The sequence below is a fragment of the Arvicanthis niloticus genome, chromosome X (genome assembly GCF_011762505.2).
Source record: "Arvicanthis niloticus isolate mArvNil1 chromosome X, mArvNil1.pat.X, whole genome shotgun sequence".
Lineage (NCBI taxonomy): Eukaryota > Metazoa > Chordata > Mammalia > Rodentia > Muridae > Arvicanthis > Arvicanthis niloticus.
Window position 1 is genome coordinate 89,914,192 of NC_047679.1, and position 16,165 is coordinate 89,930,356.

Here is a 16,165-nt window from a genome sequence, read left to right on the forward strand (position 1 = left end):
TGAGTTGCTTTTGGCTGCCCCCAAGTAGTGAGTGGGAGACTGCATTATGTATCCTGACTGAATTAAAAAGGTCTAGTATAAGTTTTAGATTTACTATGGGCTGTGGAAAATTACTAATAGAGTGGAAGAAATGCAGTGGCCAGAGGCAAGAGGAGGGCATTAGACTCCCGGAACTAGAAACTCAAGAAAATTGGAAGCAAGTTAGGCTCCGACTGAGGGAGAAGTATATTGAGTGGGGGTGGGGGAGAGCTGAATTTGCTGAGTAAAGCATATTAGCCTCAAGGTATACAGAAGTTCATTCAGAGGTTGAACTGCAGGAATAGTGATTTGATTAGGCTTTACGTCATCAGTAATAAAACTAAATACATAGACATATAGATAATTCCTAGTCAGTGCAAAAAAAGAGAGAGAAACGAATTAAACACAATTAAAGTCTGATGGTTCTCCTGCCCGCTTTGGTCTCAGCAGAACAACACAGAGACATTCAGAAACATCAGACTGACAATTCGTTCTCTTTGCAAATATTGGCTGCACCAAATCCTTTAAGTCATGTGAATTAATAATTTCTCAGTTAGTGCTAAGATTCAATGGCAATCTCCAGGGTAGCGTTGAGGAGACAAGTATGTGTGTGTAGGGGGAGGGCAGGACACAAGGCTGCTTTAATCTCACTAATGGTCTGTTACAGTAGGGAAACCAAGACATGAATTATAAGGAATCATAAGCACTGGCTCTGGTTGGTGCATGTGTTCCGGAGTTGAGGACACAAGCTAAAAGAGACACCCTGATTTTGTTCATTTCCTGGCATACAAATTCAACACCACACCAATGTTTAGAAACTAGGGTCTGAAAAGTATGACTCAAAAGGATAAAGGGGACCTTTCAAGTCCTCTATATATTCACAGCCTATACCCCCAGCACACACACACACTAGAAATGGTCTCTTGCCTCTGTACTTTGTCATATTCATGGGCACCTCTCAAGAGGTCACTGCATTTGAGTCAAATGCTTCCTTTAACTTTCCATACACTTTCAAACTCTGTCAGACAACTGGTGGAGTGGAAACGTCCAGGGCTTTATAGTTATGATTTCACTCATCCATGGGCTCTTCTGAAGACTCAGCTGTGTGGCCCTCATTAGGAATCTGGACTTGTTTTTTATATGTGCTGCCCCCTCTTAAACCTCTAAGCCTCTGAACTACAAGTATGATTAACTAGCCCCATGAAAATGAACATGATGGCAAATAATTAGAGTATCATATGGCACCCGAGAACTTTCCACAGGGCTCAGCACTCAGCCAAATCTATGTTGAGCACCTTCTGAGGGTACATTTTAATCGGTCCACTCTCTACTTTTGGCCTGAATCCATAGCAGTGGAAAAAGAACAGCTGGTGTGATGTCAGTCAGATTGTGATTCCTGACACTTTCTAGTTGCTTGACCTTTGGCAAATTACCTGACTCCCTTGGCAGCAGTCTCTTGTCTGCAAAGTGTGTGTAGAGGGGAGCTAATAAAAGCCCTACCTTATAGGGTTGCTGTGGGGCACAAGTCCAGTGGTGGATGAAAAATCCTGAGCCCAGAGACTGGAGCATAGTAAACACTTCATAAGTTCTCATTATTATCATTAAGCCCTTAGTCTGAGGAAACAGATAACTAGGAGGGAACCAGAAAGAGAAAGAGGAAGAAGTAAAAGCTGAGAGAGGGGATGGAGCACGAGGAGGAAGCAAAGTTAAAGAAGAGCAAAGAATGCATCAAGGTCGGAAGTCCATGACCTGAGCTGTACTGACTGCACAATGTGAACATTTCTGGGTTCCAGTGCTTCAAAGATACAATTGCCTGCTGCAGGCTGGGCATGGTGGCGCAAGCCTGGAAATCCTCACAGTCAGGAAACAAGAGCATGAAGATCTCTGTGAGATAGTGGCAGCCTACTTCAGATAGTGAGTTCCCAACTAACAAAGCCCAACTGGGGAGATTGGGGGGGGGGGGGAAGGGAGGGGGCCGAGAGAGGGAGAGAGAGGAGACAGAGAATTCCATGCTGCTAGGAAAAAAAAAAAAGACACTGCAAAGAACAGATGTAAGGAGCTCTCTAGTTCACATCCAGAATAGCCATTGCTGCCTGCTGCAACGGTTGATGACCACTTAGGACAAGACATTTATGACGATTAAGAAAAACGACTTAGCCAGGCCTGGGTTATACACATCTATAATCCCAGCACTTGCAAGAGAGGTAAGAGGGGCAGGAGTTCAAGGTCACCCTCAGCCACATAGCTAGCATGTCAATATCCGGGGCTACAGAAAACAAAAAGACACAAGAGAAACACCTTTGCCTTGGAGCAGAGCCTGGCAGTTCATGCTTCTACATCTCAGCACACAGGAGGATGAAGAGGACAGATATTAATTTAAATTCCAACCAGGCACTTAGGAGCCATATGACCTCAGACGTGTCACTTAATCTCCCTAAGTCTCGACTTCTTTATCTATGAACTGAAGGCATTTCACTAAATGATAGCAGAGTCTCTTTTGGGCCTAAAGATGTATAAAAAGGAATTTCCTCCTTTTTTCAATCTCAAATAAGCTTGAGGAAATATTGTGGTAATCAAATGCTAAGAACGAGATACCCACTCCCAAGGGCATTTTACTTCTATTCTTGAAAAGACCTAGGTGTGTTGCTTTGTTTCCCATAAGGTTTCGTTGTTCTGATCTTGCAATTATTTCCCATGTCTATTCGCAGAGCCTGGCTCTTCCTCCACAACCAGTTACCCAGCCTTGCAGCCAGGCAAGGCTCATTCTGCCTTTCCACAGCTGAGTCTCCACCCTGCCACAAGCTCCAGGGGTTATTTTCCACCCTCTGGGAATGGAGAAAGAAAGCTGTCTCTCAGGCAAGCAAGGTGACAATTTGCTGGAATAAACCTGTTTTGGGATGAGGGGTGAGGGAGGGAAATGCTGGGAACAACAATCAAAAGAGCACAGAAGGAGCAGGCATTAGATTCAAAATGAGCTAATGTGTCCTCCTCCTCACCTTTGCTAAGGTTCCATTTTCCAAAGAATCATGTGTATTTATAATCTCTTAATGCAAAAATACTTTTCCATGGGATTTCTCTTCTGGGGATCCCCAACAATAGAAAGAAAATATTGAATGGTACTTTATTACATCATTAGACATGCCCATTAATGCATCACTTCAGAATATCATTAAGACCACTGCTTTGGGAAATGGTCTTGCTTTAGTGATTAGAGACTAAGTTAGTGAAAAGATGGTTTCATCTCTTGAACAAGTAAACTGTGGTAAAGGAGCTAGATAACACAGTGTCACTCTACAGCTCAAATTATGCAAGACTGTCTGACTGTAAGTATTCTTCCAATGTTCTGCATAATGAATACTGCTCAAACTTGTCTTCATCCACAAAAACTGGCTAGTCACAAATATATCTTTTAAATTGATGAGTGCATATAATAAACATGAAGGTGAGAAGAAGCTTAGCTATAGGGAAAATGGAGACTGATTCTCTAATAAAAGATAACAAAAAAGCAAGACAAAAGGAAATACCACCGATGGATTGGATAGCTTTCATTGGCCAGCTGGGGATAGAGTTAATGAGGGCCACATCCTCTGTGGCTTTTCCAAGACCCTTGGTGTATGCAAGAAGCTGAGGAAAGGTTGACATGAAAAATGAGGTTTAGACTCAAAATGTTTCCCTTGGTGCTTTCCACATCTCGCAACAGACAGTTGACCAGAGTCACCAGACAAAAGGAGTGGCAGCAATGCCAGGGGGTCAGTGTGATTAGCAGCTGCTTTTTATCTTATCTAATTTTAGGCTAAATATTTAATGTTCTGATTGTTTAGAAACATAATAAATATGTTGCATGACGCATTGCTGTGAGATCCACAAAACAAAAGGGAACAAAAAAGAGGATTTCTACTTTCTGCCTCACTGTTGTTAAAGGAAAGAACTCATCAAAATCTCCTTGTCCAACGCTCTTAATCCTCAAAAGACTCACTCAATAGAGACTCTAAAAAATGAATTGAGAGGCCCTAGGCTTGGAGGTCCTGTCTCAGTTGACCGGAGAAGTGTTTCAGAAAGCACTTTATATCATTCCTTAATTGATTCTCAAAGCAATTGCTTTCATTTTATGGATTAAAAAAATAGTATGCGGAAGTTTGGGGTCTCTGCTGATTTTCTCAAGTTTCTACGGGTTAGAAGCTAACAGATCTGAATTTGAAATAAATCTCATTTTCAGTATTCCAACTGTAATCTGCTCCTGTAATCCTGTAATCTGATTCTTCACCAGGAATCTTTCCCAACATTCTCAACTTGAAGTTTAACAGGAAATTGTATGCATTAATAATTTTTTATCTTCTGTCCACATTCTTCTAGAAGTAAACAGAGTAAAGGCATTTCTGACCCTTTTTCCTAGACAAATAGCTCTAACTAGTGAAATGAGAGAGAAGAAAAAACCTTTTCCTTATGTTCCTCAGCCCAAAGCCTTTTCCCACTTAGCTCTAGAGCAGTGGGAAAAATTATCACATTATCAACACTTTCTCAGAGAAGTACTTCTGGATTTCCTCAACGTATGACTGAAAAAGCATTGACATCAACTGAAACTTGGGCTTGCAAGAGGAGTAAATTTAACTGATCCCTATCCAGAGTCTATACTGTTTGGAAACACATCCGGAAATACCACTGCACCCAGGAATGGTAGGTAGGCTCAATTCAGCAGGAACCAAGACAGAATAAAGCTGTGGTCTGTTTTTAAAATTCACATTGATCACCTACACAGATGAAATTAAGATAATTTATCGTCACCTTTTTCTCAATACACACATATACATGCATACATATACACATGGATAGGGACAAGTGTAACAAAATGAGGGTAATCTGTGCAAAACAATGTTATTAAATATAACATGTTTCAGTCTTACTCAAAATACTATTTCAGTTGGTTCGGAATTCTGACCTAGCATGCATTGTGGCCTTCACATGTTCACAGATGATGGAAATTAAGACTTGGAGATTCACTGTGCTTTTTTCTTGTAAAAGATATTACAGAGAAATCCCTCAACTTTGACTAAGATATATATTTGATTGAACTATGCATACCTTATAGATCACTCGGTGGGACAGCTCCCTCAACTGAGCCACCCAGATTTGGAGTTGACTCCAACTGGCCTCCTTTATTTGAAGATATGAACTAAAATGATTAATCCTTTGATAATCAGGAAAGTTTACCATTAATGTTTGCCTACCAGCTGTGCATGTGATCAAATCGTCTAGGCCTTTTCCACATAGATTTTCAAGGTCAGCTATGTAGAAAACTCTTAGTCTTGAATCCTGAGACTCAGAAAGAACTATTATGTGGACATTGTCCAAATCATGTTACACAGATACTTTGAAAACCATAACTACATGAGGGAAATAGGACCTTGCATAAGGGAAACCTTCATGTTCCTTTGTCTAGAAGCATAGGAAGCCTAAAAGCTGGGGCACTCCTGCTAAATCACCAAATGTGCTGATTCTCTTTCCTTTACAGTACATATGGGTTAAATTGATCAAGATAATTTATATGTCAGTATAAGATATTAACATTATGATCCCAAATCTATTTTCTAAATATCCATTAAGAAAAGATAATACGGTTGAACAAGTTGTGTGGAAGATCTGGGATTTTTTTTCTGCTAATTACACGTTTCTCAGCAGTCAACACATAAAATTCAGTAGCAATTCCAAAGTCTGGAGATGATCTGAAAGGATTTAGGCAGAGTGACTCATTCCTACTTTAATAGAAATGGTGTTCATTAAAATACCAGACATACCTACAGCTTTCTTTCGTGTATCTCCCAATGATCTCAGCCTCATGGACACACCCTTCAGCGAGCTTTTTTCAAAGCAACAGCTGAGCAGCAACCACTTACCTAAAAGTCTAATCCTCTATGAACATATCCAGGAATTCCTACATTGGGGCATGTATTTCTAATGAATGGCAGTTTCCAAATAATTTCCCAGTAGTCCATAGGAAATATGGGGCCATTTTTTTTTTTATCTGTTAAACCAATCATACATTCTTCCTTCCCCTAATAGTTTCATGGTCTGCTTTACTGGTCCTACACAGAGTTACCTATGAGCAAGATATAGAGTGAGTGTCCCAATTTGGATTTCTCTTTGTATACCCAGGCAGATAAGCACACTTAGCATTAGCAAACCCATATACATTTCAACCTCAGCAGAGATGGAACCCCATGAGGAATGACCTTTAAGGATACTAGTAGTGACTTTGGGATCAAGAAGCCTGAGCATCAGTCAACTTGATGTTTTGGCAAGCAAATAGCCTAGTTTCTTTCGAGGAAGACTAAACATGTAACCATAAGCAAGAATGTCCTTTCCCTCTGGGGGCCACCACCCACTACTCACTACTTGAATTACCTTCTTCCAGTTCGTCCATGCTTCCGATCTTCCTGGATCCGTCAATAGTGTAAATGTAGCGCACTCCCTGAGGCAGGTTGATGTTGTCGGACAAGGATCGAGTCAGGTCAGCCAGCAACGCATCAAAACTACGAAAACGGTCAGAAGAAACAGCGTACACAATCCCCTTGAAGTAACGGTCCCCATTACGGTAGAAACGTACCTTCTTGGCCTTCTTCTCATTACTTAATGCCTGTAAGGTTCTGGTTCTGTAGAAGCTACAGTGGGCACTATGAGTGGGACTTGGAAGTCCATTCATCCGTGACCCTCTCATATTTCTAGATGCTTTGTCTCGCTCGTCAAAATGTCCAAAATCAAGTTCCATATTTTGGTGGAACCACAGCAACCTGATTGTTAGAAAAAGGGGTGGGAATAAGGAGAGGCAAAGAATAAGGAAGGGTAAGGAGGAAAAAAGAATTAAAATATTAGCCAGATCCAGAGCTGCAATCTGCTGCCTGTGAAAAGAACTGGTTGAAAAAAAGCCTGTGACCCATCTGCTGCTTGTCCCTGACCTGCAGGAATATTGATCTTAATAGAGAAGAAGGAGGGGGCTGGGCAGTACGCTGAGGACTGAATGGTGGGGAGGGGGGATAGGAGGAAGAGATAGAAAGGGTGGCACTTTTGGCACTGTTCCAAATTGGGGAGGGGGTGTTGAAATAGCTTAAAAACCTGGAGCTTCCTGACAGTGGCTCCTATCAAATTGTAACTTCGGGCAAAATACATTAAAAACTGGCATCTGCTACCTCACACATGGCCACATGACTAACAGTTGTAAAAAAGAGAAACAGGGGGAACTAGCCGAGGTTAGCATCCCTAGTACAATGACTAGGAAGGGGGGTGTATTAGTTTTATTCCAAGTCCCTTTTTCCTGCTCTAATATGCGTATCCCCTCCCCCCAGACTAAACTAGGATTCTCTTTTAAAGGGACAGCCTCCAGGGAATACCCGGTGTCTTTGTGCTATTCATCAAACCCTCTCCCCATCAAGCTGGTGCCGCTATACCGCATTCATAAGAAATAGGCTGGGGTCTAAAAGGGGGGAGGGATTGTCTAAAAACCCGTTATTTAGCAAGCTCTGCTTTTCTCTTATTTCCATTTGATATCAGAATTCTTTTTCTCCCTTCAGGTGTTTCATCCCCTCCCCGACCAATGCAGCGATACCTCTTAATAGAATAATTGTGGAAAGATTCCCAAAAGGGTCCCTGAATAGCATATGGGACCTTTACAAGCGAGTACACCTTTCATTGTTCTTCATTTCTCCCCTGACTGAAAAAACATTTTACCCTCAAAGCAGGCAATTCACTTCAAACTTGTCTATTGCTTAGGTGTATTGATGGATGCAAAAAAAATGTCATCTATCAAGTTTGGATTTCAACCCCCCTGAACCCGTCCCCACCAGAAAAAAAAATGACCAAAAACAATAAAAACATGCAACCAAATAATACAACCAAAGCCCTGACCGCTTACAAAGGTAATAGTGTGACATACAAGAAACCAAACTATTAGTATTCACCTCACAGATGGGGGGAAAAGGGACTCACAAAGCAAGAGGGTTCAGCTGCTACATGCTGCCACATCAAGATTTGCAAGGAACCAGGGAGACAAGAGATAAAGGGGGACTGGTAGCTGGTACATTTGCCAGGCTCAGTCCCCCCTTTTTTCCAGTGTCACCATGACCTATGCTGAGCTCAGCATTGTCTCTGTCAAACAACCTGCAGTAGTAAGACCCCACCTCCTCAAGATGAGTAGCAAGCATTTTCCCCAGGCGGGCTGCACAAATAAAGCTATGCTTTCAAATCAGAAGTGCTATTATTCTAAATTAGCATCATAGTGAAAACAAAGGAACAACAAACTCACTTTTCCAAAGGGAAATCCCAGGTAGAATCTTAGAGGACAAAAATCCTATAGAATAAGGCAAATAAAAGAGAAGAAAGAGGCGGACACACAGAGAAAGAAAGCCGTGTGCCTTGTGCTTTTCCCGTTTGACATCTGTTACATTCTGCTTGAAAATCACTCGAAAGCCCCACTCACCGGTTTTCTGCTGGTTGGGTGGAGATGCTGAGAGAAAGAAAACCAATCTCTCTATGCCTTTGTTGTCTGAGCTCCAAGCAAGAAATTCCTGCCAGGGTGGATAGTTGCCTTCTAGGTCCTAGTGCCTTGTCCAGCTTCTCCCCTGTAACTGAAGCTTAGCGAACACCCCCCCCCCCAACCTCCTATGATTAATTACATGCTTTTTTTTTTCTTCAATTCACAGCCTGCATTAACAGCTAGAAAGGTTTCGTTTATAACCCACAGGAAATTGCAGGGTAGGAAAAAAAAAAAGATTGCACAGGCAAGCTCAGCATGCTCTAATGAGCAATGTGCTAGCCCTTTCTCTTAGAAAATTGGCAATTTTACTTGGCTAAAACCTTGGCCTAATCTGCCTAGTGGCTGGACTCGGCAGGCCAAATCAAGTTTCTTAGAAATTACAGCTCCCTTCTTTTTACCACCTTCTTCAAAGAAAATAAAAATCTGTAAATTCTTCAACCTTTGGGATCATGCATTCAACACTGATTGTTTTTTAAGGAAGTCAGCAGGAATGGTAAATTGACAATGCAAGAGGAAATAGTTGCAGAAATCACGAAGGCTAGAATTGAAAAGTGGCATTTCTCCAAGTTTTTGTTCAGTTGTTTTATCGAGACAGGGTCCAGCTTTATAGTGATAGTTGTTCTGGAACTCACTGTGTAGCCCAGGATGACCTCTAACTTGCTGAAATTTTTCAGCCTCTGTTCTGCTTCCTGGCTATTAGAATTTGCCAACACTAAGGTCCCCAAGCCCAGTGTGTCTCCAAAAAATTTTAGACTGCTATAAAACATTGATTAATGTTTCACCTTCCCACTCCTAGGCATATACCCAAAGGAGACTATACCCTACCATAGAGACACTTGCATATTTGTGTTTGTTGCTGCTGTATTCCTAAAAGCCAGAAAAAAGAAACAGCCCAGATGTCTGTTAACAGATGAATGGGTAATGAAAATGCAAGATATATGCACGATTTTAATCATCCACTGCTAAAAAATAAAATTATGAGATTTGCAAGAAATTGTGTGGAACTGAAAATGTTATACTGAGTGAGGTATCCTAGGCTGAGAGAGACAAAAGGATTTATTTTCTCTCATATGTAACTTTAGCTTATAGTGTGTGTGTGTGTGTGTGTGTGTGTGTGTGTGTGTAGATTAAAAAAATGTGAAAGCAGCCCATAAGAAGAGAAGTGGGTTTTAAAGAATAGGAATTGAGGTCCAGTCAACTGAGTGGAATCTTCTAGTTCTATAAAACTGGTCAAAAGCCTCCTATGTCTGTGGAGGTCATAGGCTCTAGGAAGAAACTGATTACTGTTGCTTTGCTCAATGGAGATGGTGTCAAACTACCTTCTACATGTTTATATTTCTACCTAATTGATTAAAGGTTAATTCAAGATTAGAGTTTCTCAATCATGGTCAAGAAATGTGTCTGCAGTTGTAAACAGTTGACAGACTCATAACTGGTCCATGTGCTGTGAATAAGTGACTGATGAGTGCTCACTCAGCCTTAAGAAGGACATTTTATCATCTGCTTCGAGGTTCAGGAAGCATCACTGAAGTGTGTGTGGGGGGGTGGTGAAAGAATGTAAGAGCTTAAGTAAGGTGAGGGCTTTCTTCTGGACACAGCAATCATGAACTCACAGTAATTATTGTTAATTAAATAAGACCAGTACAAGATCAGAACCTCAACATTCCATTATGGATGGGGTAGGAGTTTTGGAGGGACGAGCATGCCCAGAGGAGTTACTGGAATCTAATGGTTATGGGGAGAAAAGGATTCAGACCATGCTCACAGTAAGACTCAAAGATATGCTGCCGTAAGAATATTAATCTTCCCCCAATGTCATCTATACATTTCAAGAAAAAGTCCAATAAAAGAATTATTATGAAATCCCCAAAAGATGTAAAACTGTAATAAAAGAATACAAAGTTTGAAGTATAGCTAACATGGGAGAGAGATCGATCATAAATCAAGAGTTAAACTACGAAGATTTATTATAAACCTATGGAAATAAATATAATTATAGTGTTGGCTTGCAAGACAGATCTTGGGAACTGAACATATGTCAGTATCAATAAGACCTTAGAATATGAAAATATAATAGTAAGAAAAAGGACTTTGGAGCCAGACTACTTGGGTTCAAATTCTGACTCTACTAAGTTTTAGGTAGTGGCCTTAAGTGAAACTATTAAAAGGTGAGTCCTTTGGTGAAGTGATGAGGTCTTGAGTATCCATCCCCTTCCTGAAAGAGATTAAGCCTCTGTCTGTTCACTTTTTCGAGATAGGATTTTATTCTATAGCCCTTGCTGACCTGGAACTCACTATAATAATCTGCACTGGCCACAAAAATATGATAATTTTTTTTGCCTCAGCCTTGAAAATGCTAAAAGTACAGGTACCATCCACCACTCCTACCTGGACTGAGCACTCTTATGAAATAGAGTGAAAGAAGGTATGAGCATTTTCTGACCCTTCCATGAAGTCCTTGATCTTGAACTTCCTTCTCATCAGAACCATAGAACTGAATTTCTGTGATTTCTAAATTAACCATTCTGTTGTATTTTGTGATACTAGCAATGACTGAAAAAGAATCTAAGGAAAAAAACAACCTCGCACACATGTTAAAGGAACAGCAACGTCTATATTCATTTAAACATTCTTTAAAATAGTAAAATAATTGAAAGCAGCACAAACACCTATTCTTAATACACTAATCTGATCCTTTTTTCAAATATAAGATTCCACACACAAATGGAATAGAATAAAGATGAGCGAGGTTGCTTCTCAGCATCCATTCCAGTCTCCTTCAAGTTGCAACCTCTTGAATTGCAGACATTTGAAAGATGACAGGGTTTGTTAAGCAACTTAGATTCCTCTCATTATACACATTTGCATGAGATGCAGAATGGGGAAGCAAGATTGAGATTATCTTCCTGCTGGTTTATTCTCCCTAGCAACAAAAGTTGTAGATGGCCAGGATTTTCCTATAGCCGTATTACAATGTCCAATTAGCAATTATCTGAGAATCAATGGCCATTGCTGTAACACTAGTAGGTTTCTGATCTCAGAAAGAATATCACTGCTCTTGTTGGCTCTAGTGGGGGCCTCTTAACCTGTTCTTTCCTTAATATAATAAAGATCACAAATTCCTTAATTTTATAAGTATCTTATTTCCTTGATTACCTCCTTTTCATCCTCCTCTCCCTCCTCTTTTTCTTAATCCTCTTCCTCCTCCTTTCTCTCCTTATCCCCTCCCGCTCTTCCAATACTACTATTACTATAGGCTTTTGTGTATTGTAGGCTGTCATACACACACACACACACATATACATATATATGTATATATACACACATATATATGTATACATATGTGTGTATATATGTATATATGTATATATGTACATATGTGTACATATATGTGTATATATATGTATATATGAGGCTGGTCATAAACTTCTGATCTCCCAACCCTGACCTCATAAGGTGATTATAACAGAAGTGATTCTTAGCAACAGATGACTAAGGATGGAGCTCTGGAATTTGACATCTTAGTGCTTGTCCTTCAAGGCAAGGTTTAGACATGGCATGTGGTTCTTTTATCATAGTTTTAAGCTAGGATAATAATCACAGGTTGTTTCTGACTATGCAGGAGAGTTAATATGACTAGGTCAAGGTTTCACATTATCAACTTTCTGCAGTTTTATAATTGGTCTAAAATAATCTTATAAAATTTTAGTCACAGAGTTGGTAGCTTAAAATCAGACTCAGAGTCTAATTTTGTGAGTGGCTGAATTACAGCCTAAGTTGAATTTCAATCTCTTCCAAATGCTTCTGTGAAACTCTCTTCAGAGTGAACAGACAACCTACAAAATGTAAGAAACTCTTTTTCCAGCTATATTTCAGTGCCTGAAAGGTTAATTTCTAGACTACTCTAGTATAAACATTAAATATCAGAAAATGTCCAATCCATAAATGAACAAAAGAACTAAATGGACATTTTCAAACAAAGAAATACAAATAGCCAATGAATAATTCTAATGTGTTCAAATACCCTTAGACATCAAAGAAATGCAAATTAAAACCACTTTAAGATTCAATCAGAATTTCTGTTACAATGGTTACAATCAGGAAATCAGACAGATGTTTGTGAGAATGTAGAAAAGGGGGGAACCCTTATATACTGATATTGGGGGGTTAAACTGATAGGGCCTCTCTCTATAGAACTTGACTCAGCTACTACTCAAAAAGCACAAAATCAAACTGCTGTATGTCCCATCTATTTCACTCCTAGAAACATACCAAAGGAAAGTATACTATACTCTACTCTACCATAGAGATATTTGGGCATCTATTTTATTGCTGCTTTTGTCATAATATCAAAGAAATGGAACCAGTTTAGATGTCTATCAACTCATGAATAAATGAAAATGCAGTATATATACACTTTATCAATACATAGGTAAAAAGTGAAATTTTGAGACTTATGAAAAAGTGAGTGGAACTGAAAAGATACAGAATGAAGCATCCTAGGCAGAGTGTCAAAAGCATTTGTTTCTTCTCATATGCAACCCCTAGCTTATAGTGTGTGTGTGTGTGTGTGTGTGTGTGTGTGTGTGTGTGTGTAATCTTATGGAATCCTACAAAGGATTCTTAATAAACTAGGTTTTAAGGGACGGAGAGGAGAAATGAATACTGGGAGCAGAAGCAGTGGAAGGAGAGTATGGAAGCAGCGAGATAGGGAAAGGAATCTGGGGGATGTCAATCAAAACAACAGGTGTGTCTGGAAATTTCTTAAGGAACCCTGTTACTTTGTTAGCTCATCTCAAAGATGAAACAAATGCATATCAACATTAGGAAATTAGATGGTAGGCAGATACAATATGATAAATCTGGCACAACCTAAGATTTTGATCCACCGTTATTTAGACTGTATTCATTCACACAGTACTTAGCTTTCTACCTAGATATTCATGCAAAGCCTTACTGTTGTTTTAGTATGGAAGCTTTGTCTTTTTTTCTCTAAGAAAGTAACCACTTCCCACTGAGATACTGGTGTGACTGCGTGAATTAGAACAGGGACATTTGTATTCATTTGGATGACACTGGGTGGCCAGAACACAAACCCAGAGCTGTTCTCCCTAGGTAATTCAGCCTCCTTTTCATGTCTGATGACCTTGGTCTTGCCTTGATAAAACACAAGGTAATAAGTTTATCAGACCAGATGCTGTATAAGTAGATGCTAGTTCCTTTCATCTTCCTTACTAGCCTACTGCCTACAGACCTATAACAAAGGTTAGATCTCAGTACTGTTCAGTGAGTAGTCAAATTCTTCAACAAATAAACACAATTCTTAGAACCTGAAATACAGTTACCATTTACTTGCTGGTGTTTGCTCTATCTCAATAACTAAAAACAGCAAATAATTTAATTGTATTCATGTATGATTACTCTATATCCTAAGTATGCCTGTCTAACAGCAACATATTTTTATGTCTTATTTCAGAAGTACATTAACTCTAGATCTTTTTTTAAATTAAATTTATTCTATTGCATATTCACTTTACATTCCACTCACTGCCCACTCCAACAATCCTTCCCCCATCTCTAGTCCCCTTCTTCTCTGAGTGGGTGGTGGCGGCCTCCCTGGATATCCCTCCCACCCTGGCACTTCAAGTCTCTGTGAGGCTAGGCACTTCTTCTCTGACTGAGGCCAGATAAGGCAGCCCAGCTAGAAGAACATATCCCATGGACAGGCCACAGCTTTTGGCATGGCCCCTGCTCCAGTTGTTCAGGACCCACATGTAGATCAAGCTGCAGATCTGTAACATATGAACAGGGAGGCCTAGGACTAGCCCATGTATGTTCTTTGGTTGGTGGTTCAGACTCTGACACCCCATGGGTCCAGTTTAGTTGACTCTGTTGGTCTTCTTGTGAGTTCCTATCCCCTTCAGGGTCCACGATCCTTCCTCTTATTCTTCCGTAAAAGTCCCCAAGCTCCATCCACTGTTTGGCTATAGGTGTCTGTGTCTGTCTGAGTTAACAGTTAGGTGGAGCCTCTCAGAGAACATGCTCTTATCTGTAAGCATAACAAAGTATCATTAACAATGTTAGGGATTGGTGCTTGCCCATGGGATGGGTCTCAATTTTGGCTGGTTATTGGTTGGCCATTTCCTCAGTCTCTGTTCCATCTCCAGTTCCTGCATCCCTTAGACACGATAAATTTGGAGTTGAAAGTTTTGTGGTTGGGTTGGTATAACTTTAGATCTTTATCATAATTTCTTCCAGACGACCTATATGTACACCTCCACAGCAGGCACAGTACTGACAGGACCTGGCTGGTCCCTCCTGTCTTTGTCACTAGGGCTTTATGACTCAACAAAACAGTAGCAGCCACTGCAACTATAGCAACCCAGGCTATGGTACAGATGAGGGCAATTCCCAATAGGAGGGTGAAAGGAGGAGAGGAAGGAAGGGAGAAAAGGGAGTAAGAAAAGTGGAGGAGAAGGAAGGAGGGGTAAAAGAAGGAAGGGGAGAAAAGAAAGAGAGAAAAGGAAGGAGAGGAGTGAAAGTGGAGGGAAGGAAGGGAAGAAGGAAAGGGGTGGATTAGGAAGGAGGGGATAGGGAAAGAGAGGAAGAAATAGAATAAGAGAGGAAGAGAGGGTAGAAAAAAGGATAGGAGGAAGGGAGAGGAGAAGAGAAAGGGAGAGGAGAATAGAAGGGGAAGAGGTGAGAGTGAGGACAGGGAGGGGGTGAGGAGAAGAGAAGAGATGAGGGTAGGAAAGAAATGGGAAAGCAGAAAGTGAGGAGCAAAGGAGGAGTGAATAGAGGAAGAGAGGGGAGGAGTGAAAGGAAAAACAAAGTGGAGGAAGGGGATGTAAAGGAGGAGGGAGGAAGGGAGACAAGAGGGGAGTGGAGGAGAAGAGCAAGGGAGGAAGGGGTAACAGAGGAAGGAACAGAGAAGAAAGAGAAAAGAAAAGAAGAGGTGTGTGAGGGAAGATGAAAGGGAGGAGGGGAGTAGAAGAGAAGTGATAGAGGAGAGAAAAAGAAGGGAGCATGGAAGAGGGGAGGGGAAAGGGAAGGCGTGAAGGGAAGGGCAGAAAAGAAGGGAAGAGAGGACAGTGGGGGAGGAAAGAGGCAAAGAAAGAAGGGGAGAAATGAGTAACAGAAGAGTGGATTGAGAGAAACAAAGGGCAGGATAGGAAGGAATAGGGTGGGAATGGGAGACAGGGTGGAAAGGGTAGGAGGAAAATAAGGGGAGAGATAAGGAGGGAAAAAGAAAGTGAAGAGATTAAGAGAAGAAAAGGAAAAGGGGAGATTAGGAAAGGAAGGAGGAGGGGAGAGAAGGATGGGAAGGAAAATGGGAATTAAAAGGGAGGAAAGAAGAGGTAGAGAGAAGAGGCAGTGAATAGAAAAAGAAGGGGTAGGGAAGGGAGAAAGGGAGGGAGAGGAGAGGGAAGAAGCTCAGAAAGAATGGAAGAAGAAACTAACAGGAAGGAAGAATGGAAGGCTGGGAGAGGAGAAGATAACGACAAGAGGGGAGAGAGGAGGAGAGGAGGGAAATAGCAAAGGAGAAAAAAGAAAAAGATGGGAGGAGATGAAGGGAGGAGCAAAGAGGAGAAGGGAGAGAGAAGGGATAAAGGAGGGAAAGAA

General features: G+C 40.8%; 1 protein-coding gene across 5 annotated transcripts in view; it reads right to left on the reverse strand.

The window, feature by feature from the left end:
• The window catches only part of Dcx (doublecortin), a 76,372-nt gene extending 67,732 nt beyond the window's left edge, over positions 1-8,640 (reverse strand). For 4 of the 5 annotated variants that reach the window (XM_034485569.2, XM_076919102.1, XM_034485568.2 and 1 more), the window contains exons 1-2: positions 8,486-8,640; positions 6,418-6,803 (exon numbers count right to left, since the gene is read on the reverse strand). In XM_034485569.2, coding sequence (XP_034341460.1) covers positions 6,418-6,781 — 364 coding nt within the window. In that variant the 5' untranslated portion in view covers positions 6,782-6,803; positions 8,486-8,640. Of the gene's footprint in view, positions 1-6,417; positions 6,804-8,311; positions 8,463-8,485 lie in introns of those variants that run through there. The other variant, XM_076919101.1, reaches the window with a different exon arrangement.
• Positions 8,641-16,165: the final 7,525 nt, after the last annotated feature.